The sequence below is a fragment of the Malus sylvestris genome, chromosome 7, assembly GCF_916048215.2.
Source record: "Malus sylvestris chromosome 7, drMalSylv7.2, whole genome shotgun sequence".
Classification (NCBI taxonomy): domain Eukaryota; kingdom Viridiplantae; phylum Streptophyta; class Magnoliopsida; order Rosales; family Rosaceae; genus Malus; species Malus sylvestris.
In genome coordinates this window covers 12,760,097-12,784,614 of record NC_062266.1, presented here as the reverse complement: position 1 = coordinate 12,784,614, position 24,518 = coordinate 12,760,097, and the positions used below count along the sequence as shown (strand labels likewise).

Below are 24,518 nucleotides of genomic sequence, written 5' to 3'. Positions count from 1 at the left end.
TTGTTACATGGATGTCGTGTGTTAAGTTAGGTGCCTGAGGGCTTTTTGTGTATGGATGTTTACAATATTGCACCATTTATTTTGATGTTAAGTGCCAAGTATTTTCACTATCATTTATTAATTGGCTATGTTCGAATAGATCCCATGTTTGGATACAACCTATGACTTAGGTATAATTGAATGAATACACTTTGAAGATGTTTGTTTTATTTATGTAGTCTTGTTAACAAATACTTAGACTTTATTTCATGTTGAAGCTTCGAACTCGAGTATGCGGTGTCATTTGAGTTGAGGTTTTGAGTTAGAATTTTATTTGGTCAGGATGAGATCAAGTGTTTTCGGTGCTAAGAATGTAAAAGAGTTAGGATGAAGTTGTCTGAATCACCTCTTTATTAAGTTCATTCTAGATGGCCTTCCTTACAAAAGATGTTGAATGGCTATAGCTTAACATTTGTAGTGAGTGTACTTGTAATAGTACTTTAAAAGAACGAGGTTTGACCCTAGAATCATAGTAGTTAGAGACACGCTGCTTGTAAGCGATGTTCCTCAAGTGAGCTTAGTCCCTATGTTCCTCGACTCGATCTAAGTTGAGGGTGAGTTGTTTGCCATTTTCACTTTACATGTAGTTCTTAACTCGGTATCTTGGTTACATAAGCTCAATTGGGACAACCGCATCTGTACCAAAGGCAAGTTAAAATGGAGTTTCTCATGTTGAAGTCTAAAACGAAGTTTGGTATGACCAAAGAATCTGGGGTACAAGTTATTACCAACAATCTTTAGCCTTGTCCGGAGGGTACATAAGGATTTGGTTGTACCCTGAGTAAGCATCCATAAAGCTCAAGAGTTTACACCCTCTAGTTGAGTCGATAAGACTATCAATGAGAGGGACAAGAAAGTTATTTTTTGGGCATCTTTTGTTGAGGTCAGTGAAGTTAACACATATTCTCCAGAAGATTTTTTGAAGCAGGAGGTTTTCCATGGTAGGATTTTTCTTAAAAAGGACAGATGAAAGTGTCTTTGAGTTTTTCAACTTTTGCCTTCATTGCCTCATATCGTTCTGTGTCATAAGATATTCGCTTCTGTCTCACTGGCTTGGTTTTAGAATCAATGCTCAAGCGATAACAGATGACATCGGGAGAGATGCTTGGTATGTCCTTGTATGACCAAGCGAGACCTCGACATTCTCTTGCAAAAATAAGATCAATGCTAACTGAAGGGGTGGTGACAAGGTGGTACCAATCTTCACCATGCGATCCGGATATTCTTTTGAGATAGAGACCTCTCCTATTCTTCAGCAGGCTGTGCTTGCTGGGTGAAATAGTCATCTTATGGATTGTCGGGTTGACCGTTGCCATCACGAAGAGCCAAGTTGGCTTCATCTGGGCTGGTCTTTATGACTTGGCCATGTATAGAGAAAGTTTCCTTGGCCACAGGCAGGTGTTGTAGCATGATCGTGCACTAAGTTGATCTTATCAGATGTAACCATTGCCATAAGGTGTTGGAAACTTCATCAACAACATATGTGTGGATACCATAGCCTTAAGATCATTAATGCATGTGCACCCAAAGATGACATTATACGCCGTTAGGCAATCAACCACAAGGAAATTAATGGTAATAGTAGCTATGTAAGGGTCTGTACCAATGGTGAGTGGTAAGTGTATGCTCCGCAAAGGTTGCACGATATCACCAGAAAAGCTTATCAGGGGAGTAATTGAGGGATCGTGCAAGTGTTCAACTGCATTAAGTGCCATGAAAACTTCGATGAACATGATATTGACCGAAACACTTGTGTCTACAAGTATCCATCGCACATCAAAGTTGGCTATGTAAGCCTCCACGATTAATGGGTCTTTGTGAGGGTAGATGATGCCTATTTCCTCCTCAGGTTAGAAACATATCAAATCCCAGTTAGGCTTTTGATACTTGCCTCTCCTAATGTCTTCCACATGAAACACCTGGTGGCCAAACCTCAAAGTTCAGTAACTGTTTTTCATAGCCATGTTGAAAGATTCAGATAGAGGTGTGCCATCACTGATAGAATATATCACAGTCACCTGGCATTGGTTACGGTTATCCCTTGAGGGTGAAGAAGGAATTGATCAAATTTCCCTTTGCATTCTAAAGCTTTGATATGGTCATGAAAGGTGATACATTTCTCACTGTCATGGCCGTTATAATCATGGTAGCAGCAAAGCATGCTCATGTTCTTCGTGGACTTGTAGTATGGCTTCCTCGGACTATACTGGGGTAAATGGTTGCACATGTAGCATTCAAAGGTGTGTATTCTCATACCTTAGGGTAGAGCCTGTCTTGACCTGTGCTTGGCCCACTACATTAACTGTATGAGGGCGGGCATTATAGTAGCGATACCCTTGGTTATCGTGATAATATCCCCTACTCTTCTTACTAAAATGAGATTGTTGAGGATGGATGATGTGAGAATTACTTGACACACAAATTAAACCCTCTTTTTGACAATTGTAGTAAAGTATGTAAGTAGGGTATCGTTCTAGGTCGGGGATTAGGAGGGATTGCTAATCTATTCTAAATTAATTTAAAAATATTAAACAAGACTCAAGGACACAAAACTAGGCTAAAAACTCTAATAACTCGAAACACACTTAGAATGACTCAACATAATGAAAACAATCAATTTAGACACTAGGAACTGAAATGGACGGAAATTGAATTAAAAGACTAACAACAATGAAAACTAACTAAATAATATAATTTAATAATGGGGGGGGGTTTGGTTTTGACGAGAAGTAAATTAAACTTAAATAAATTACAAAATTGACAAAAGCATGAAATTAAGGTGAAAGGATAGGTGACGGACTAGCTAGAGGGTTCTTCTCCACACATGACACATATGCAACCTAAATTGATTTTCAGTTGTTCTTTCAATAAATTGTGAATGACAATGTTCCAAGTTAATTAGGTCCGCTTAAATTAACTCTTTAGATTTCCCTAGATTCATTGGATTGAATGGAATACGCATTACAACCAAATTATTCCTCATCAAAGTCCCTAACTATGGAATACGCATGATAGAGACATTCAACAAAGATCATTAAGTTCAACGGAAATCATAAACATTGACTAGGCATTCATAACTATGGAATACGCATGTTAATCCAGCCTAGAACTCACTTAACACGATTGTGGATAACAACCTTCACTACTTGTGAATATAAGTTCATAATGATTAGGTGAAATTCACTTATATTCTAGCATCAAATTCATGCATGTAAATTAAGTATGCATTCTTAATCGACATACAAAAATAAGTTATCAATCAAGCAGTTAAGCAAATTAAATCACAACTCAGAAATCACAACTGAAGGTAATCAATTCATATTACAAATATATTCATGGATTTGAATTAACCTCTAGCCAAAATAAATTTAGTTACACATTATTTTCAAATTAAACCAAAAGTAAAACATGGGTTTGAGAAGATAAAACCAAGAAAAATGGAGTGAAACTTTGCTCTCTGTGTTGCTCCCGTCAGTTTCTCCTTGCCTTTGCCTTCTCTCCCCTCTGTCCTGCCTCTGCAAGCTGCCTTTCCTTCTGTCCAGTCAGCGCGTCTCTCCTCTCTCTCACGCTGCCAAAGGCAGCCCTCAATTTCCTGCGCCTCCTCCTCCTCTGACCTCTGACCTCTGACCTCCCTTATTCCTCTCTCCGTGCCCTCTCTTCTTTTTGCTTTTCCCGTCAGTCCCCCACTATTTTATTTTCTTTTTCTGCTGTCCAGTCCGTTTGTCTTGCTGTGCTATTTTTTTAATGTTGCTCATTTATTGCCTTAAACAAAAGGCAGCTTCTTTCAAAGCCACCGAGACCCTTAGTGGAAGACCAGCTAATTCCATATTCTCCGTTTATTATTTAAAACTCATTTGTGTTATTTTTATCTTCTTTGCATAACAGATCCTATAAACACAAAAATAACGTAAATAGCTCAAAAATATAAGGAACTAACCAAGAAAAGACGAGTGAATTTGAAGTAAAAAAATATATAAATATGATCCGATCAATGGAAATCCTTCCTCTTACCCTGAGATTGATATGTTTGTTGTCCCAACAACGTGCTAGGTAAGGCAGGGGGAGATGCAACAGCCGTCTGGAAGGTCAAGGTTTTCTCACTTGGTTGGATCTGGCTCCCATTTCCCACATGTTGATAAAGGATAGCCATAAGGGGTTTCCCTTGATATGTCATTGCTTCGGCGGATGCGTGGTTATAAGCATGTGCCATCACCTCAGAGTAAGTCATCCAAGTGTTAGCATTGATCATGTGTTTGAAGAAACAGTCACGTAGGCCCACCATGAAGGCCTTGAGGGAAGTCTTGTCATTTGCCTCAGCGCAACGAGAATACTCATGGCTAAAGCGGTCGGCATACTCACGTAGTAACTCATCTGACTTCTAGTGAATAGTGTACAAGTCATCTGCGGAGTGCAAGCAATCGGTCTGGAAAATGTGTTGAGAGACAAATAGTTTCCTCAGCTCCTTAAAGGAATCTACCATCTCAGGTGAAAGGCGGCAATACCAGTTCAAAGCTCTACTAGAGAGGGTGGAAGGGAAGAGAAGACATCGTTCTTTATCAGTATGCATCTGGTATGTCATGGTGGACTCAAAGAGGTTAAGGTGTTCAATCAGATCATCCCTTCCAATATATAGTTGTAAGCAGAGCTTTTGCTTTGTCTTTGCTTATAGATGTGTGTCAATGATCTTCCTTGTAAGAGGGTCGGGCCTGGGTTGATTCCAATCAGGTATCTCGACCTGACATTCGGCCTTCAACTTTTTTACTTCTTCAATGAGCTGTAGGACAAGAGGATCATGAGTGGAGTCATGTACTACTAAGGCCTTCTTTCATAAGTTTCCATCACCTTTTGGAAGTAATGAAGTTTGATCAAAGGTATGTAGTTTTTCCTTGGACTCACGGTACTGGCTTCTGGGGCGTGTCTGTCGGAAAACGTCTGAGTCCCATATACCCTTATGTTTCTTTATGACTTATCGCTCAATCCCTGGATTGTTAGCTTGCCTAGGCTGTGGTAGAGGACTGAGTCTTTTAGAAACCCTTGGGTCATTAATCTTTGAGCTTATGTGGATGAGGTTCTCTCAACGTTGCCTCAGGAAGTCTCGACAGTCGCAATAAATAGCTTTCGATCTTTCCACTCCCTCTGAAGGAATTGCCTCCTTTGCAAGGAGGTGCCTCCCTCCACTTCTTCTGCTTCGTGTCGAAGAAGCTGGGTTGAGAAAAGTCTCACATTTATGAGTAGCTCGCTCCTTATTAGGAATATCCATGTTAAAGACTGGTGACCCTCCGTGTTGAGGGGTACCCAGGTGATGATTGACATCCACATGAGTAATAGGCTCGTGTGACTGAGTATGCCTAGCCTTATGGAGCATTTCAAAGAGCTTTCACGCTGTTCCTGGAAGATTTCATTCTTCATTGCTATCTTGTTGTTCTAAGCCTCCAGCTCTTCGTCTTTAGCTTGAAGAGTAAACTTCTTTCGTTCATGCCTTTGCTGCCTCACACTAGGCATAAGAGGAGTGTTGTTTTGTGTCATATGGCTTCCTTCGCTCCCCATGTTGGAGAAGGATGCTTAGTCAAATGAGAGTGTACGAACGATGGAAACCAGCTTAACAAAGCTAGAGAAAGTAGGAATAAGTGTATTTTCCCACAGATGGCTCCAAATGTTGATGCACAAATCAGTGAAGACTTTGGAACAACATAAAATGTCGAGTTTGTTACCTTCACTCGGTTGCTCCGGTCACCTAGTGAGGATAATATATGTAAAGGGATAGAGATAGGAAAGCAAACACAAGATGTACGTGGTTCACCCTAAGTTTGGTTATGTCCACAAGGTAGATAAGTTCTCATTAATAGTGAAGGGTTTACACAATACATATGTTCAAGCATAATCATCATTAGTGGGTTCTAATGACTAGTTTATGTACAATAATGGCATTAGGGATTAATTGTAGGAGAATGGTCTCCTTTTATAGTCGATGAGAGTCTTTAGCTTTTGCCCGCGATCGATGTGGGACTCTATGAGCTTTATTTTGACATTGACATGTGTTGCGCTGTGATTGGCCTCCTGGTTGGAAGGAAACTCTTGTGCTTTGGTAAGGGTGCTTCAACATGAACCCCTCAGTGAGTCCTTGAAGGTATGATGTTGACCGGTGCTCGGTAGTTTCAGGATTGGTCAAGTATGGTACAAGTACATCACAATAAACACAGAGGAGTATCCTCTACAAAATTTTGAAGTCAATGTGCTTCTTATCTAGATTATCAAGTACACTTCTAATTAAGGACTGATTTTTTTTGTTGTCACTGCATGTATTACCACCTATGTACTTTGACTTAACATTGAAAAAAAAAATTCAATTAGTTAGCATCATTGAATTCATCTTATACATGCACTATTCTAAAAATCCCTACCTAGCACCACCTTGGTGGGCCTAGGCGCAAATAGTAAGATACGGGTAAGAGTTCTCACATATCTTTTTATTACTAAGAAATAGGGGTGGGTTCAAAAAACCGAAAACTGAAAAAAATCGAAAACAGAACAGAACTGAAACCAAAAAAACCAAACCGAACAAAAAAATCGAACCAAACCGAATTCTTTTGGTTCGGTTCGGTTTTAGTGATCTAGAAACTGAAACAAACCAAACCGAACCGAATTAATTAAATTAATTTTTTTATTTAATTATTTGTTTTGGGTATTATTTTCTAAACCCAATTTGTAAGTTAAAATGTGCTAAAAATATTTTAAAAAGGCCTATAAAAACTCTAAACCCTAATCTATTATTTCTCCCCCATATAAGGTTCCGGAACCAAACCTCCTCCTGAAGTACCTACATCCATCTCCATAGCACTGTCCACTTCTGCCCCAACTTTCTTTTCTAAATCTACTCTCATATAACATGTAACAGAATCCATACATTTATTTCCGGTAGATTACTTGGGTAATTTGTGATGGAAAAGAATCCAACACACACTAAATAAATCAACCCACGCATTACCTTTACTAATCAAGTTGTCAACATGCAGTTACAAGCAAACAACCCTGATCTTTGAACAACATCATACAATTTAACTTTTCTAAGTCATTTGTACGATTTTTGTGTTGTGAGGTTGTTAGTTTGGACTTTGGAAGACTTGATTGATGATTTTAGTTCAACTTTAAATGTTTATTTTCATTGTCTTTGATTCTAGTTAGAATGTTTATGTTATGATTGTGTTGGATATGTTAAAATTTAAAATTTCAATGTTTTTCATTTTTTGAAAAAAAAACAAACAAAAAACTGAAACCAAACTGAACCGAAATTTCGGTTTGGTTTCGGTTTTGGCAAAAAACCGAACCGATTTAAACCAAACCCACCTCTACTAAGAAACCTACAGAAGCAAGAATATGAAGGGGAAAAGGAAATCCTACAACTTGGATAACTTGTGTGTCCATGAGACAAATCCCATTTGAGTCCATCGATATGCACAAGCAAGTGTAGCAAGTCATATAGATAAGCCCCTATCTGCCAATGGGCCAATAGATAGAGCGTGTTAAATGCAAAAAAGATGGATGTCTGAGCGATTGAAAAAGTCGATTTTGAAAACCAAAGTATTTATACAAATACTGGGGAGTTCGAATTGTCTCCATCCACGAAGTCAAGCTATCTCTTGCGTAAGCTATAGATATGAATGAATCGGATCAACTCGACTGAATGAGTAGCTTGTGTTATGATGTAGACAGAGCTTCTTGTGTTATGATTTAGTTATGACTTTGTCTCCCTTTCATTATCTTCCACTCCCCTTGTATAGGTTTGGGTGGATTACATTTGGGAGCTAAGCCGAAGATCTCGGCAGTCTTGCCCTGATTAACCCCTAGACATTTGAAAATTAGGAAAAGTCGCCTAGACCTACTTAGGCGTCACCTAGCTCTCCAAGACCGCCTAGACCCGCCTAGATCGCGACTCTCACTTAGATACAAAATTGATGAACTTTCATTTTATATATTTTTTTTCAATAAAATGTAACAACCTTGGATGAACACTCATACCTGTACTTGAAACCGACACAGGTCGGTAGGTAGAGAACACCTAAGGGCGCGAGACAACTCTCTCTAACGAACTCGGCAAAATAGCCCTGTAACTTCAAGAGAAGGGTTCTTGTTCCCCCTGATCAGTCCATACTATATACCATATATTTTACCTTATTCTTAGTTTTAGTTTATTGGTTATTTTTGTAGAACTTTGATACTTTGTTATGTATTTTCAATGTACAACATCCGACTTCCTCTAGAGAAAAAAGTGATCAAACAAATGAATTTTGGAGTGATTCCAATTGGAGGATGTTCATGAGTCTTTCAAGATGTTTGTATCAAAATTCCAAATTTGTTTACCAAGCCTTTTGATCGTGGCAATGAAATAAAGGCCCAGCGCGCAGCTTTCCTAGATTGACCTTTTTGGACATTTTGGTTATTTTGAAGGTCAAGATGGCATATTTTAAGGATGAATTCTTCTGAGGATTTGTTGGGGACGACTTAAGATTTCAAAAGAGACCTTTTAGGACCAAATCGGAGTTGATTTGGTCTATCCAAAGTCTGATTTTCTGAGAAGTTCGAATTTCAGTTCAAATAGGAAACTTTTTATTTCCTAGTTATCTTAATATATTATGTTTCCTAGTTTTTAGAAGACATTTTCTAGTAAGGATTTTATTTTTTTAGTAGTATAATAAGGCTTATTAGCCATTAGGATTTAGAGGGTACGCACTATTTTGCAGAATTTCAGACTTTTTTTTTATTTTATCCATGTTCTTAATCATAATTTGTTTCATGGTTGTTCATAACTAATTTCTGTTTGCTAGGGCGATGCCTTGAGCCTTAGCATGAATATGTAGGTTTTATTTAATTGCTTATGATATTATGCATGCATAATTTGAATTATTAACCATTGTGTTTAAACTGCCTGTATAACTTAATGCTTAGCTACCAGTAGGATGTCTAGATAAGTAATCGGATGCAATTTGGTCGGAATGCAACCAGAGGATTGAGTATTGCTTCTTGTGGTTGATAGTTGTAATTTTACTTAGGGCAAATGTCACGTCTTAAGGGTTGCATGATTTTTCAAAGGGTTTTCACAAAGAGTAATGAGTCATGCATGTTTATATTTAATCTAAATGCCACAGACGGATTGTATGTTTGATATATGTTCTAACTTGAATGCCACAAATAGAATATACATTAGGGAAAACCTAACTTTCAAAATTGCATGGGTAATTCATAAGTAATTAGTAAATCTACATAGGATTGTTAAGGGGACGACGGAATCCTAGTGCTTTTCCAAATTTATTTCTCAAAACCTTTTCTTTTTTATCTGATTTCTTCTTAATTGGTTACTAGTTGTTTTTCCTAGATTACTTTTATTGAATTCGTTTTTACTCTATTTATATTAAAAAAACAACATTTTCCAATCTTTGTTTTCAAATAATTAACTAAGATTTTAGTTTTGCATAAATTATTTTAAATAATCCCTGTGGAAAAGACCTTACTTGGGTCGTTTATACTACAACTATCTTTTCTCTTGCAAGTATTTTTAAGTGTTTTTATCCCTGCTTTTGTAAAAATCTTATCACCCCCTGTTTTCTGTATGTTCTTATACTTTATAATCTGTATGTCATGTTATTTAGCAATTTATGTATCCAAATGCAATCATATATATATTTTTTTTAAAGTAAAAATGGGCACTTATGTATACGATATATAATGAATTTACTTAAATCCGCCTTGTCCACCTAGGCCCCTGCCTTGTTCCCGCCTAGGCGATAGGCCCCAACTTACCACCCGACTAGCGCTTAACGTCTTTTATAGCTTTGAGTACATGTGGACGCTCTAAACTTGAATCAGACAAACCAATGACTATGTACATTCAATTCATATGCTTACTTAATAATCATCACTGTGTTTAATTCAATTCTACCAAATCTACCCACACTTTTGTGTAATCATTTCTTTCAACATAGGATTATTGACCCCCACAATTCAATTGGCATCATGTGAATAAGAAGGAGTTTCTCCACTTTGTTTTTCTCATTCTTCGTGTGTCAAATTCTTAGTCATGTTTTGAGAGTATGGAATAGATAAGGTTCGCCAAAGCTGGAAGATTGCAATGCTTCAACTTTGGATTGTAGATTTTTAAATCCTCGGAGACAAACACCTAATGATTTACAAGCAAAAGAGTAGGGGGAAATTCTGTTTTTAAGACATTGCATTTATGCAAGCCTTAATCTCCAAGTTTGTCAGTATTTCAAGTATTACATTAATCTTGTACATAATTGATGTTGTGATTTTCTTTATGATTATTATTAGAATTCTTGTGAGTAATTCTTTATATTTTCTAATTATCGCATAAAAGAATTTTTATCTTTATTATTGGAGCAATATTAGAAATAAGAAAATAATACAAGGATTCCATAATAATCATAAAGAAATCACAACATTAATTATATACCAAAGTAATATAAACAACATACAGGGAAAGTAAAAAAAAAACTGACAAACTTGGAGATTGAAGCTTGCATAAATGCAATGTCCTAAAGACATAATTTGGTCCCTACTCTTGTGCTTGTTGTTGGGTAAGTGTCTGGTTCCCAGGATTCAACAGTCTATAATCTGAAGAAGTCGAAGCACTGCAATCTTGGCTAACTTTATATATTTCGTACTGTCAATACACGACTCAGAATTTGACAAAGAAAAATAAGAGAAACGGAGTGGTGAAATCGTATTTCTCAATAGTAAGAAGTTACTCTAGTTTTCTACTTTGTAATGCCAATGATTTCAAGGGTTTATATAGAACCCAAGTGATAAAGAGATGTAGCTTTTCATCTATTAGTAGACATCATTAAGTAAGGAAATACACCTACAACATAACCTTTGTAACAAATACGGTTAACACTAATTTTCATTCAATTATTAAAGTTATATATATGTATATGTGTGTGTGTGTGTGTGTGTGTGTGTGTGTGTGTGTGTAATATTGCATATTATAATATATAATAACAATCCCCACATGAATGAAAAATTAGAAGAATTTGAGAGTACATGTGGACGAGAGATGCATCGTGAGAGATGTCTTTTAGAGTTGACCCATCTTAATGAATACTTATGGACTTTGCTGGTCGCAATGTGTATTGGAGACATTGATCTGTTCACCATGTATACTAAACCAAGACAATAAGCAACGTAGTTCTCTGTTTAATCACTTTATTCTATCTTTCTGCATTTTGCCTTCACTCAAAGATTGTTGACTGGTTCAAACTCTCTTTTGATCAGTTTGTGATCCTTGTTTTTGGTATTTAAATGCAAGAAAATTGTTTAAGTTCTTGTCTCCAAGACTTAGACAAGAACCCAAGTATGGATTTAACCTTCCATAATAACAATCCCTTGAGAAGAAGGCTAGATTCTTGTGCCATTCTTGTGGCACAAGCAAATGGCTTTTAAAACAACTTAAAACAAACAATATGTTCGTCTTGGCCAATAGTGGCACAGGACCATCATTTTCACAAGAGAGCCTAAGAGCCTACTCAAAGCTTGACCAAGACACCTTGAGCTAACAAGAGTTCACCACTCACTTTCAAATAGAGGTTGTGGGAATAGGAGTGGGCATAAAAACCGCTGAACTTGAAAATCGATTTGAACCGTGATAAAAGAAACCGTAAAAAACCAAGTTGACCAAAAAAGTCAAAACCGGGACAAAAACCAAACCGGACTGTCTCAAATAGTTCCGATTTAGAAATACTAAGAATCAGAGGAACCGGACCGAACCAGTTTTAATATAAATTATTGTTTTATTATTATTTTTTATATTAATAAGCCATCTTCCTAGCTCGATGGTGAAATGGGGGCTTGCATGACACCTCTTTGTGGCAGAAATTGTAAATTCCAGCTTGTTGACATGGTTCTAGTCTTGGTAAGGGTGCTTTTGGTGTTGATATTGGGAGCTAGTTCAGAGTTGGTCACTCTTGTGAAAGGTTCGATGACAATCAATGTTCTTTGCTTAAGTTTTTAATTAGTTTATTATTAATTAAAAACGTTTTGATTAAAAGACACAGCTCTTAGAAAGAGTTGTGAACCTTCAAATACACTGAACTGGTATTTGAAAGGGTGTGAAACAGCCTATATATATGCAATCCATGGTATCCAAATCATAATCTTTTCTTCTTCCTTTTCTTCCGTACCAAATTCCAGAGAGAGAGTAAACACACAAAGCAATTCGCTAGAATTCTATAATCCAATGCGGATTGTAGGATTAGGTAGTTGTATCCTGGTCGAGCAGACGTTGTAGAACCACAAGCACAAGAGTGGGACGGAATTACTGTTCGAAGGACATAGCTGTGAACACGAAATTTTCCTGAAACGAAAGAGACAAGAACAACGTGCACAAACAAATATTTGTATTTAGATGATTTTGGGTTACAATCTCTCTCAAATTTTATCCTCTGATTCGATCTCCGTAAGGTGTTGATTTATGGGTGTTTCGTTGATCCAAGGGCCGTCGAGGCTTGATCTTGGATGAACAGTTGGAAGTTTCTTCAAAGGGTCGTGGGCTTGATCTTTGAAGGTGGATTTGAGCGGATCTTCAAGGAGCCGTTGGGGCTTGATCTTGAGGATGAATGTTTCTTCAAGGGTCGTTTGAGACTTGATCTTGAATAACGGTGATGAGCGGATCTTCAAGGGCCTTTGGGCTTGATCTTGAAGAATAGTGATGAACGGATCTTTAAGGGCTTTTGGGCTTGATCTTGAAGAACGGTTGGATGTGTGGATTTGTCGACGTTTGTTGATCCAAAGGGCCGTTGGGGCTTGATCCTTGAGGATGAACAGTTGATGAACGATGAACGCTTTCTTCAAGGGGCCGTTGAGGCTTGGGCTTGAAGGTGGATGATTGTTGATCCAAGGGCCGTCGGGCTTGATCTTGGAAGAACGATGAACGAAGAACGCTTTCTTGATTCTTCGGGAACCTGGATGCTTGAGAGCTTCGGAGTTTCAGAGCTTCAGAGCTTCAAGAGTTTTTGCCTAATGATTTTGGTTCCTCAAATGAATGAAATGGGCTTGTATTTATAGAATTTTCCAAGGCCTAATTTTGAATATAATATCCCAGATAAAATAAGTCGTTTCTGCCAGGTGTTGACACGTGTCTTATTTGATGACTTTTCCAACTCATTTCAATTTTCGTTGAGTCACATGCTACGTGTAAAATTTATGCAATACATGAGCGTTGACACTTTGATTTATCGGTCAACATTTATTTACCGAAATTTCGATGTCTACAAATGCCCCCACTTCAAAGCACGTCGTATACATGTGCTTGTCACGTGTAGGAGATGCGTTTTGAAGTCCCTTACTGTAGATGTCGATCCAAGGGCCGTCGAGGCTTGATCTTGAATTGGGCTGGAGATTTCTTCAAGGGCCGTTGAGGCTTGTTCTTGAACTTTTGTTTGAAATTTCTTCAAGGGCCGTCGAGGCTTGATCTTGAAGGTTGAAATTGGGCCACAAGGAGCTTCATGTGGTAGATGATCTTTGGCTTTGGTAATGGATGAATCGGCACGTATTTTGTTGCGCTTGTTGACTTTCCACAGCTTTGATCTTGAACTGGGTTGGAGGATTTTCTGGATTCCTCCAATTGTTGATTTTCCACAGCTTATTCTTGAACTAGGTTTTGATTCAAGGGTGGTAGACACTTAATCTTGAATCGGACTTGTGATTTCCTTAGGGGCCGTCGAGGCTTGATCTTGAATTTGGTTGGAAACTTCTTCAAGGGCCGTTAGGGCTTGATCCTTGAAGGTTGACTTGAACACATGACAAGCAGGCACGAGGTGAAGGTGACGACTTGTTGCTTTGTTCAATCTTTCTAATTCACACCTGAGCAGCTTGGTCAACGGTATGATCTTCAAGATTGATGGGCTTTTCTTCCAGTTGGTGACTTGATCTTTAAGGATTTGATTCAAGGGTGGTGAATCAGCACATGCAGCCCACAACGCCTAGTAAGTCGACCCAAGAATTTGAAGGGTCAAAACGAGTTCTTCATCTCAGACTCTTTCTGCCGAGTTGACTGAGCATGCTGCATTCTTCTCTGCTTGTTTCTTCAGGCAGATATGGCAGCTTCTTGAGTTCTTCAGCTCAGACTCCTTCTGCTGAGTTGACTGTGCAGACTGCATTCTTCTCTGCTTGTTCCTTCTGCACCTTGTCTCCACATGCTGCAAGGTATCATTTTCACTTGCCTTATCTATTCTTCAGGCAGATGTGGTAGCTTCTTTGGAAGTACAGCAGCAGTGGGAGACGAGTACTCGAGAGCAGTGCTAGGTAGGCAATCAGGGAAGGGTTCCAAGCAGTCGGTTCCTTACCCGAGTTTGAGTGGAAGTTCCGGCATATTGTTTTCTTTATCCTTGTCTTTGTAGGTAAGAACAAGGACAAAGGAAATGACAGGGAGAACGCATGATATGAGATACTCTTGCTTTCTACCCTGGTGATACGAGATACTTTTGCTTTGGAGTCATTGGCTTGTAGAGGTACCCCAAGGAATAAGGAACATTGAATGACTCGAGAGGCTTCGTTGGGAAAGCATTTTTTGGAGATGAAGAAAGGCTCTGTATGTCTGCCTTGCTATGGAAAGCGAAGGTAGACAATTATAGGAAGTTCTTTGATACTTGTAGAGGTACTATTCTTTCACTCGTGTCAGCAACCAATGCGTGATTGATCTATATGGCTTCACGTGCTTTCTTCTTTATCAGAAATCTTCGACAAATTGTCCGTAATTTCCGCCAAGCTGAGTGTGCATGTGACAGGTGTCGACGCGGCTGAAAAAGACTGGCGCCTCTTCGATAACTGGGATCGGCGCTTCGACAAATTACCCGTGATTTCCGCAAATCTGAGTTTGCGTGTGATGGGTGCTGACGTGGCTGAAAAAAGACTGGCGCCTCTTCGATATCTGGGATCGGCGCTTCGACAAATTGCCCGTGATTTTCGCAAAGCTGAGTTTACGTGTGACGGGTGCCGACGTGTCTGAAAAAGACTGGCGCCTCTTCGATACCTGGGATTGGCGCTTTTAACAAGTTGCCCGTGATTTCCGCAAAGCTGAGCTTGCTTGTGACGGGTGCTAACGCGTCTGGAAAAGCAAGATGCTTCTCCGATTTCTGAGATTGCCTCTTCGATTTTTGAATCGGCATTTTCGAACTTTGAGCTCACCTCTTCGATCTCTGAAATCCCGTCGAGTGCTGATTTTTTATAGAGGCACGCAGTTCGTTTCAAAGCACACTTGAATTTTCGCTTGTAGAAACTCCCTTCTTGCACTTCTAAGATCTTGATTTGTCCGACCTCTTCTTTCTTCAACACCTTTGAAAATGTCTGGACCCTCCGATCGTCGTTTTGATTTGAACCTTGATGAAGAGGTAGTCCCGTCTTCTCCAGATAACATATGGCGCCCATCCTTCATATCCCCCACTGGTTCTCTTACCGTTGGGGATTCAGTGGTGAAGAATGATATGACCGCTGCGGTGGTGGCCCAGAACCTTGTCACTCCCAGAGATAACAGACTACTTTCCAAACGGTCTGATGAGTTGGCTGTTAAGGATTCTCTGGCTCTCAGTGTGCAGTGTGCAGGTTCTGTGTCCAACATGGCCCAACGCCTATTTGCTCGAACCCGTCAAGTTGAATCGTTGGCGGCTGAAGTGATGAGTCTCAAACAGGAGATTAGGGGGCTCAAGCATGAGAATAAACAGTTGCACAAGCTCGCACACAACTATGCCACAAACATGAAGAGGAAGATTGACCAGATGCAGGAATCTGATGGTCAGATTTTACTTGATCATCGGAGGTTTGTGGGTTTGTTCCAACAACATTTGCCTTCGTCTTCTGGGGCTGTACCGCGTAGTGAAGCTCCGAATGATCAACTTTTGGTTCCTCTTCTTCCTGGAGTTCCGCCGAGTGGCGAGGCTTCAAACAATCAACCTCCAGCGCTTCTCATTTCTGGAGCTCTGCCGAGTGGTGAGGTGGCACCTGATCGTCTTTGAAGATCCCCTCTTGTAAATTTGATTTGATTTGATTTTTTTTTTTTTTTTTTTTGTATGTACAATGCAAATTTATGTAAAAAATTCCAGAAATAAATAAATAAAAACGGACTTTATTTCTCTCGATGTTTTTTTTTTTTTTTTTTTTTTTTTTGCTATATACATACATATCATGCACATACATGTATATGTATATTTACATGGTGCAATCCGCACCATCCCACCTTCCTACTTGCTTTCCCCTTTTTTTATTCTTTAATTTTTTTATTTTTTAGGTATGGTGCCAGATCAATCCAGATTTTTTTTTTTTTCACATGGTGCCAGAGCACCAAAGACTCCACCATCCCTTCTTTATTCACGTGGTGCCAGACGCACCACCACCCTTTTTTTTTTTTTGTATTTCTTTCTGTATAAATTAGGATGGTGGTTAGAGGAATTTGCAGGGAGCGGACGAAGACGGACGGAGAGCTGGAGTTTGAGGAAGCGCTTCTCGGCCGGCTAGTCGTTTGACAGCGGTCTTTGAAGTTGTTGGCTATCATGGTGGTCATAGTGACGAGCTCGAGGGAATCTCTCAAGACACCCTACTCTCCCAACGAGAGCCTCGCCGAAGATCTCTGCCCATCACGAGCTCCACCATCCGTCAATCAACATCGTCGTCAAAAGCCCAGCCACGAACTTCATTGTATTGCAAGCTTCAGGGAGCACGACCATCCTCACTACCTGCTTCGACTTCAGCCTCCCTTTCTCAGTCGCTGGCTTCGCTGGCTCTACTAGCCCCGCCGCTTCGGTCAACCCATATCCGCCGTCAGAGATGAGTAGCAAGAAAAGAGGACTTACAACTGCACGCAATCTGATTTATCTCTTCTTTGTTATAATCAAAGCTCTCCAGGAGCTTCCATGAGCATGGACTCCCCAGACGGACATCAAAGCTCTCGACTTGTTTCCCGGATGCAGCATATATCATATTTTCATTTCCCGGCCTGAAACGTAAGGATAAAATGGGATCCTCTCCTACCTCCATGATATCAATCGCATCTTTGCATCGCTTATCGAACCAGCAAACGCAGCCATCCTCGCCGGAGGTGGCGATGAGGCCGGGTGTAGCGGCTGAGGCGATGCAGCACGTGGCGGTGGCAAATAGACCCTGATCTCGTCGACGTGTGGCTGGTTTGGAGGCTCACTAGCTCCGGGTGTGCACACCATGTGTAGAGGTGGGGTTTGGGTGGAGTGAGGACGAAGGAGACTGGCGGAGACGAAGGCTTAGGGCCAAGTGAGGATGGGCAGAGAGCTGTTCTGCTGGTGCTATGGAGGGAGTAGTGGCTGAGAGTCCGCTTCAGCGACCCCGTGGAGAACTGCCACGATATCCCCCGCTTTAGCTGCGCTACTATCAACTTTTCGATCAACTTTTACTGCAGATATATATATGGTGGTGACGGTGGTGGTGTTTCAGAATTTGGAAACTGCAACTGCAATCTTTGTGATAATTCAAGTGCAGCAATCGTAATTGCAATTCAATGGAAGAAGTATGCGCATGCAGCAGCAGCTGTTATACAACTACAGATACAAGATCATCTTTGTCATCTTCTTCGAACACGCACCTATACACCTTGTCATCGGCTCCCTTGTGTGTCCTTACTACGTGGACCAATCGGTATTTTGTGCGGCGGTGCTCGGACCCCCTGTTTGATAAAAGCAAAGCGGCGCCGCCCATCCGGAAGAGGCAGTTTGGGAGGAGCATCGCCCTCTCGTTGCCTTGGTAATAGTTTGGGGTGATGATCTCGGTGCTGACGACCACAGCGTGGGAGTTGGGATGCACCTGGATGAGGTCGCGCGCCAAATCGATCGAAATGAGGCCGGCGTTGCAGCCCATGCTGGAGAGTTTTAAGCTCTTGATGTTGCTTCGGAGCTTGTACTTGTTGATCACCATCGCCGAGAGTGACGGCGTCGGCGAGAAGAGGCTACAGTTAACAATGAGAATATCGATGTCTTTGGGCTTGAGCCCAGTCTTCTTGACGAGCTCTGCCTCGCCCCTAGCGGCCTCCATGGTGGGGTTGGGCGGAATGTAGTGAATCACCGGAGGGAGGCAGGTCTCATCCCCAAGGCCCGAGCACTCAAGGATCCTCATCTGGAATTCGACGCTCTTGGGGTTGTCGCTGAGGTTGAGGCAGGAGTGCTCCATGAAGGTGGAGAAGGGGACGCGGCAGGTGATCGGAGGCTTGAAACAGGCGTAGTCGACGAGGTACTGGTAGCCGAGCTTGACATACTTGAGCTTGACGGAGTTGGAGAAGTCCTGCAAGATTGGAGGCATGGTGTTTGCTGGGTTCTTCTGTGGGTTTAAAGGATGATGCAGGTCCAATGACGAGGTTGCAAGCTTGCCAATGTTGTTGAGGAAGCGAATAAACTTGCAAATACACCACTGCTTGTACTGTCATTGCTGCTTGAGCTGTTGCTACCATTTCCCTTTCTACCTGCCACACCGGCACTGCTTCCACAACTTGAGTGGAATTTTCTGGCAACTCTCTTACTGGACTTTGTGTAGGCGGGGGAGATGACGAATTGGGCTTGGAGGCTGCCACTTGGGCCTGGATGGCCTCTTTTTGAGAAGCTTGCTGCTGATGGATATACATACATATATATATATATATATATATTTGTATGTATATGTATGTAAAAGAAATCTTTTTTTTTTTTTTTTTTTGTAAATACATAATAACATAAGTATTCATTTTTTTCTTTTTTTTTTGTAATAAAATTGACTCTATTTAATAAAACATTTATTTTTTTATTTTTTTTATTTTGATGTGACTGAACTTGAAATTGAATATTCAAGCTGCCTACGTACCCTTCCAAAGAAAGAGATCAAGTCAAAACGTAGTTCAAATAGAGAGATTTTTTTTTTTTTTGTATTTTCTTTTGGTGCCGTTTGCAGTTTCAACTCGTGCAGACAATGACCATTTGGTGCCGTGTTGCAGTTTCAGCTTGTGCAGGCAAGGAGCGTTGGTGTTGCCTTTTATGCTCGTGCAGACCAGGAGCGTTGTGCCATGCAGTTTAGGCTCGTGCAGGCAAGGAGCCTTGTGTCTTGCAGTTTAGGCTCTTGCAGACAAGGAGCTTTGGTGCCGTGTTGCAGTTTCAGCTCGTGCAGGCAAGGAGCGTTGGTGTCGTTTGCAGTTTCAACTCGTGCAGACAAGGAGCATTTGGTGCCGTGTTGCAGTTTCAGCTCGTGCAGGCAAGGAGCGTTGTTTCATGCAGTTTAGGCTCGTGCGAACAAGGAGCATTGGTTCGTGCAGTTTAGGCTCGTGCGAACAAGGAGCATTGGTTCGTGCAGTTTAGGCTCGTGCGAACAAGGAGCATTGGTGAATTTGTCAAGCAATTTTGGAGAAGCGTTCCTCACAATCTTCATAGCAAGGAGCCTTGACCGAGTGATTGAAGAAGTCTTTGGGCAAGAAATCGCGCATTGTGATGGGGACGGACGATCTTCGTGTCGAAGTTTCATCATCTTCAACACGTTCACGTTGCTTTGGAGGTTGACCAGAGCTGCTTTGCCCCCTTTCCGATTGGCGAACATGTGGAGGAGACGTATGCTTCTTGTGCAATTTCTTAGGAGTGACTTGAGTCCATCCTTCAACTTTGCTTGTCTTGGAGGATGCCCCCAGCGGTTGAGGTGAAAACTTTAAGTCGGAAGAGCCAGAAGTGAAAGTGGTATAGTTTGACTTCACCACATCGTCAAGATCTAGCTCGATGATTCCTTTTTGAGCCAGCTTCATGATGAGATCTTTCAGCACGAAGCACTTTTCTGTCGGATGACTGATGAAACGGTGGAATTTACAATATCTTGGACTGTCGGTACGATTCATCTCTTCTGGCCGTCTGCACTCAGGCAAGCCGATCACCTTCTTTTCCAGCAAGTCTTCTAACATGAAAACCACATCAGAGTCGGGGAATGGATAAGTTTTCTCCTCAAGCTCCTTCAAAGTGCGTCTACGCATCTCTTGATCACGAAAGCCTTCGGCTTGAATCGCCTTGCCTCGTGTGGAGATTTTGACGGGAGCTGTGTTGACCGTCATCGCTTCCTTGGTGGGTTTCCATGCAGCCTTTTCCACCTTTGTCCCAAGAACTTTGTCGTTCTTGTAGTCGGCGATCGGTTCTTTCTTCCCATGATGGGCGATGCTCAACTCCATGTCATGGGCGCGAGTGGCCAATTCCTCGAAGGTCCGCGGTTTAATGCCTTGAAGGATGTATTGCAAACCCCATTGCATGCCTTGGATGCACATCTCGATTGAAGAGGTTTCTGAGAGCCTGTCTTTACAGTCGAGGCTTAGAGTGCGCCATCTGTTGATGTAGTCAATGACTGGCTCGTCCTTCCACTGCTTTGTGCTCGTTAGCTCTAGCATGCTCACAGTACGGCGGGTACTATAGAAGCGGTTGAGGAATTCCCGCTCTAACTGCTCCCAGCTGTTGATGGACTCAGGCTCTAGGTCTGTGTACCACTCAAAGGCGTTTCCTTTCAGCGAGCGCACAAACTGCTTGGTGAGGTAATCCCCTTCGGTTCCTGCGTTGTTGCAAGTTTCAACGAAGTGGGCAACGTGCTGTTTCGGGTTTCCCTTTCCATCAAATTGCATGAACTTTGGTGGTTGATAACCCCTCGGCATCCTTAAGGCGTCGATCTTCTTTGAATACAGCTTTGAGTACAACCCGAAGGTATTTGAGCTCCCTTCGTACTGTGCCTTGATGGTGTTGGTGATCATCTCTTGCAGCTGCTGGATAGAAAGAGATCCCATGAGTGCCGCTGCTTGGTCTGGCTCCGGCTTTGCATCGTTTTTCTCCACCTAAGGCTCATCTTCTTCGTCATCTCTTCTCTTTAGTGGATCATTCTCTGGGTCGGGTTTATCGCCGTCCTGCGCCTCTAGTCGATTGACGAGTGCTGCAATTTGCAAGTCTTTTTCTTCCACAGTTCGGGTTAGCCTTGCGATTGCTTCATTCATCTGAGCCAGTTGTTCTTCAACGGAGGTAACACCGATAGTCATGACTTGTGCGACCAATAGACGTGACTTTCCTTTAGACATCCAGGATGCTGATGAAGAACGTCGTTGGCTGTTTTGGGATGTCATCTTATGTGCCTCAGCATCATGCTTCGGTGCCCCCAGCGAGGTCAGGTTGATGACAGACTCGCACCTTGGATGCTCCCCTTGCTCTTTTAGCGGCACCAATTTTGAAGTAGCATGTTGAGGAGCGGTTGTGGCACCAATGGATTGTCCGTTTGCGGCAGAAGTGCTTAGGATCCTTCCCTCAGTGGTTGCGAGAATGGCTTGTCCTTTGCTTGATGCCATTGACTTTGAGGTGTGCTTGGATTCCTTGAACGGAGAAAGAGATGAGAGGTAGAGATTGTCCCACTGGGCGTGCCAATTTGTGAACACGAAATTTTCCTGAAACGAAAGAGACAAGAACAACGTGCACAAACAAATATTTGTATTTAGATGATTTTGGGTTACAATCTCTCTCAAATTTGATCCTCTGATTCGATCTCCGTAAGGTGTTGATTTATGGGTGTTTCGTTGATCCAAGGGCCGTCGAGGCTTGATCTTGGATGAACAGTTGGAAGTTTCTTCAAAGGGCCGTGGGCTTGATCTTTGAAGGTGGATTTGAGCGGATCTTCAAGGAGCCGTTGGGGCTTGATCTTGAGGATGAATGTTTCTTCAAGGGTCGTTTGAGACTTGATCTTGAATAACGGTGATGAGCGGATCTTCAAGGGCCTTTGGGCTTGATCTTGAAGAATAGTGATGAACGGATCTTTAAGGGCTTTTGGGCTTGATCTTGAAGAACGGTTGGATGTGTGGATTTGTCGACGTTTGTTGATCCAAAGGGCCGTTGGGGCTTCATCCTTGAGGATGAACAGTTGATGAACGATGAACGCTTTCTTCAAGGGGTCGTTGAGGCTTGGGCTTGAAGGTGGATGATTGTTGATCCAAGGGCCGTCGGGCTTGATCTTGGAAGAACGATGAACGAAGAACGAAGAACACTTTCTTCAAGGGCCGTCGGGGCTTGATCTTGAATTGGTGGATGATTGTTGATCCAAAGGGCCGTTGGGGCTTGATCTTGGAAGAACGATGAACGAAGAACGAGGAACACTTTCTTCAAGGGCCGTCGGGGCTTGATCTTGAATTGGTGGATGATTGTTGATCCAAAGGGCCGTTGGGGCTTGATCTTAGGATGAACGATGAACGAAGAACGCTTTCTTGATTCTTCGGGAACCTGGATGCTCGAGAGCTTCGGAGTTTTAGAGCTTCAGAGCTTCAGAGCTTCAGAATTTTGCCTAATGATTTTTTGGTCCTCCCCTCCAAATGAATGAAATGGGCTTGTATTTATAGAAATTTCCTAGGCCTAATTTTGAATATAATATTCCAGATGAAATAAGTCGTTTCTGCCAGGTGTTGACACGTGTCCTATTTGATGACTTTTCTAACTCATTTCAATTTTTGTTGAGTCACACGCTACGTGTAAAATTTATGTAATACATGAGCGTTGACACTTTGATTTATCGGTCAACATTTATTTACCGAAATTTCGATGTCTACAATAGCTTTTACGCTAGCCTCTACCTTCTGTAATCAAGTTAGTACTATGGATATTCTTATATAAATTTCTGTTTTTATTGTATACTTTTCATTCTGTATAGCAAGTACTTTTAGTAAAATAAAATTATGAATTTCAAGTTCTGTTTATTTCTGTTATATTGTTTATTTCTGAATTGTTCTCCAACAGTAGCGCCCTTCAGTACCTAGGTCCACTGTCAGAGTCTGAAAAATATCCAAAGCATCACCCACCAAACTGACGGTCAATGCAACAGTTTGGGTAGATTGCGCATGAAGCGTTCTAGCCTGAAGCTGCTGGATAGCCTGTAAATCAACCCCAAAGCTGCTGCTGGATAGCCTGTAAAATCAACCCCAAATATAAGCACCCGACTGTCCGCAATACTCAAGTCAAAACCATCTCTTGATACAGATACAGTCATGAAGGCTTTTAGCTTTCGGATTCATAAAATTATGCCCCACTGCATCCTTACTCCCTCTTAGTGAAGCACAACAGTAATAGAATGTGGCAATCAAGAAATCTAGCAAACCAGTGAATTTTTATAGTGAACATTTATGGAAAGTAACGGATACATGTAAGTTTCAATACTACATAACAAGGACTGATGTTAAACAAAAAAGCATTAGAACAGTTGGATCTCGTAGCACAATCCAGCATAAGAATAAGCACCTGCATCCCAACATAAAGCACAAGGGAGTTGATCAGGGGTACATTGTAACGAGTACCAGCTGAGGCAGCTTCGTTCGGTAAATGAACCAAATTTTGCATCAGTTCAGTCAGAAATGAAGAACCCTGTTGCCTTGTCTGTAAATTATTTTGAAACAATGTTTAAGCATGATAAAATATTATAACAAGAAAACCACGATGGGAAATAGTAAAAGATTATTTAATGTCAAAACAAATTAGCAGGTGACGAGTGAAATAGTAAAAGATTACTGGCCAAAAAGTCCGCATACCTTGAGGTACTCATCCACATCAGCTTTCATCTACTTTGTAACATAATAATTAGAACGCAGGGAAGAATACATCGTCAGAAACATAATAGGAACGCAGCAATTGTTCTTTGTATCAGATACATCACGTGGTATGCCAACAGGTGTTACAAATGTGCCCAAATTATAACGTGTGTAAAAAAACCTATAAAACAGGTAGGCTATACAATGAATTTTACCAAAAGAATCCCAAGAAATTTACTGTAAGTGGAAATACCTTGCAACTTACATGAGCTAGACTTCCTGCCAAACTAGCAACCATCAAGTGAGCTGCCAATAATATTCTTGTCTGACCGGATTCCATGGCATAATCCTGCCACCACAAGTAATGAGGAGATGTTGGATGAAATAGTTTCTTTTCTGTAAAACTTTTAGGTTTTAGCCACGCACCCAAACCAAGCTTTACCACGAATCTCACTACAGAAATATAATCCCCAACACAACCAATAGCAACAATGCAAGAAATGAAAATAGAGCACGGTAAAACAGATGAATCAGATCTACATGAGTGGGGAAATCCTATTTCTCAAGAGTAAGAATGACACACCCCGACCTAGACAGTCCACTTGGACTCCGAATCGAGTTGTGCTGGCTGACACCTAGAGGGTGACGAAGCCATAAAGTGTAGTGGAATAAGAATGTGAATAAATTTAAACCTAAAAGTGCCTAATCAAAAGAGTGCGCGAGTGAGCGGGATTGAACCCCTTTCACACGTGATGCAGAGCATGAGACAGTATAGTAAATAGGATAAGGGTTATACCACTAATGATAACCATCTCCTAAGATTTTTAGAATCCTCGTTTACACGTAAGCATAGCTACTAAACCTGGAGGGGCAAAAAACAAAGTTGAGCGGGTAAGCAAAACAACGTTTTGTAAAAACT

General features: G+C 41.1%; 2 protein-coding genes across 2 annotated transcripts in view; both read right to left on the bottom strand.

Annotated features, from left to right (window-relative positions):
* The window catches only part of LOC126627937 (uncharacterized), a 48,863-nt gene extending 25,096 nt beyond the window's left edge, over positions 1–23,767 (bottom strand). Inside the window, exons 1-2 of the mRNA XM_050297506.1 lie at positions 23,600–23,767; positions 23,435–23,447 (exon numbers count right to left, since the gene is read on the bottom strand). Coding sequence (XP_050153463.1) covers positions 23,435–23,447; positions 23,600–23,629 — 43 coding nt within the window. The 5' untranslated portion in view covers positions 23,630–23,767. The remainder of the gene's footprint in view (positions 1–23,434; positions 23,448–23,599) is intronic.
* LOC126627938 (3-ketoacyl-CoA synthase 5-like) lies at positions 17,448–18,365 on the bottom strand. Its single transcript, XM_050297507.1, has one exon. It carries the CDS (start codon positions 18,361–18,363, stop codon positions 17,602–17,604), a length of 762 nt encoding a protein of 253 aa, XP_050153464.1. The 5' UTR covers positions 18,364–18,365; the 3' UTR covers positions 17,448–17,601.
* Positions 23,768–24,518: the final 751 nt, after the last annotated feature.

Excerpts from the sequence above, each read along its gene's own strand:
- LOC126627938 (XM_050297507.1), bottom strand. The coding sequence starts at position 18,363 with ATGCCTCCAATCTTGCAGGACTTCTCCAACTCCGTCAAGCTCAAGTAT.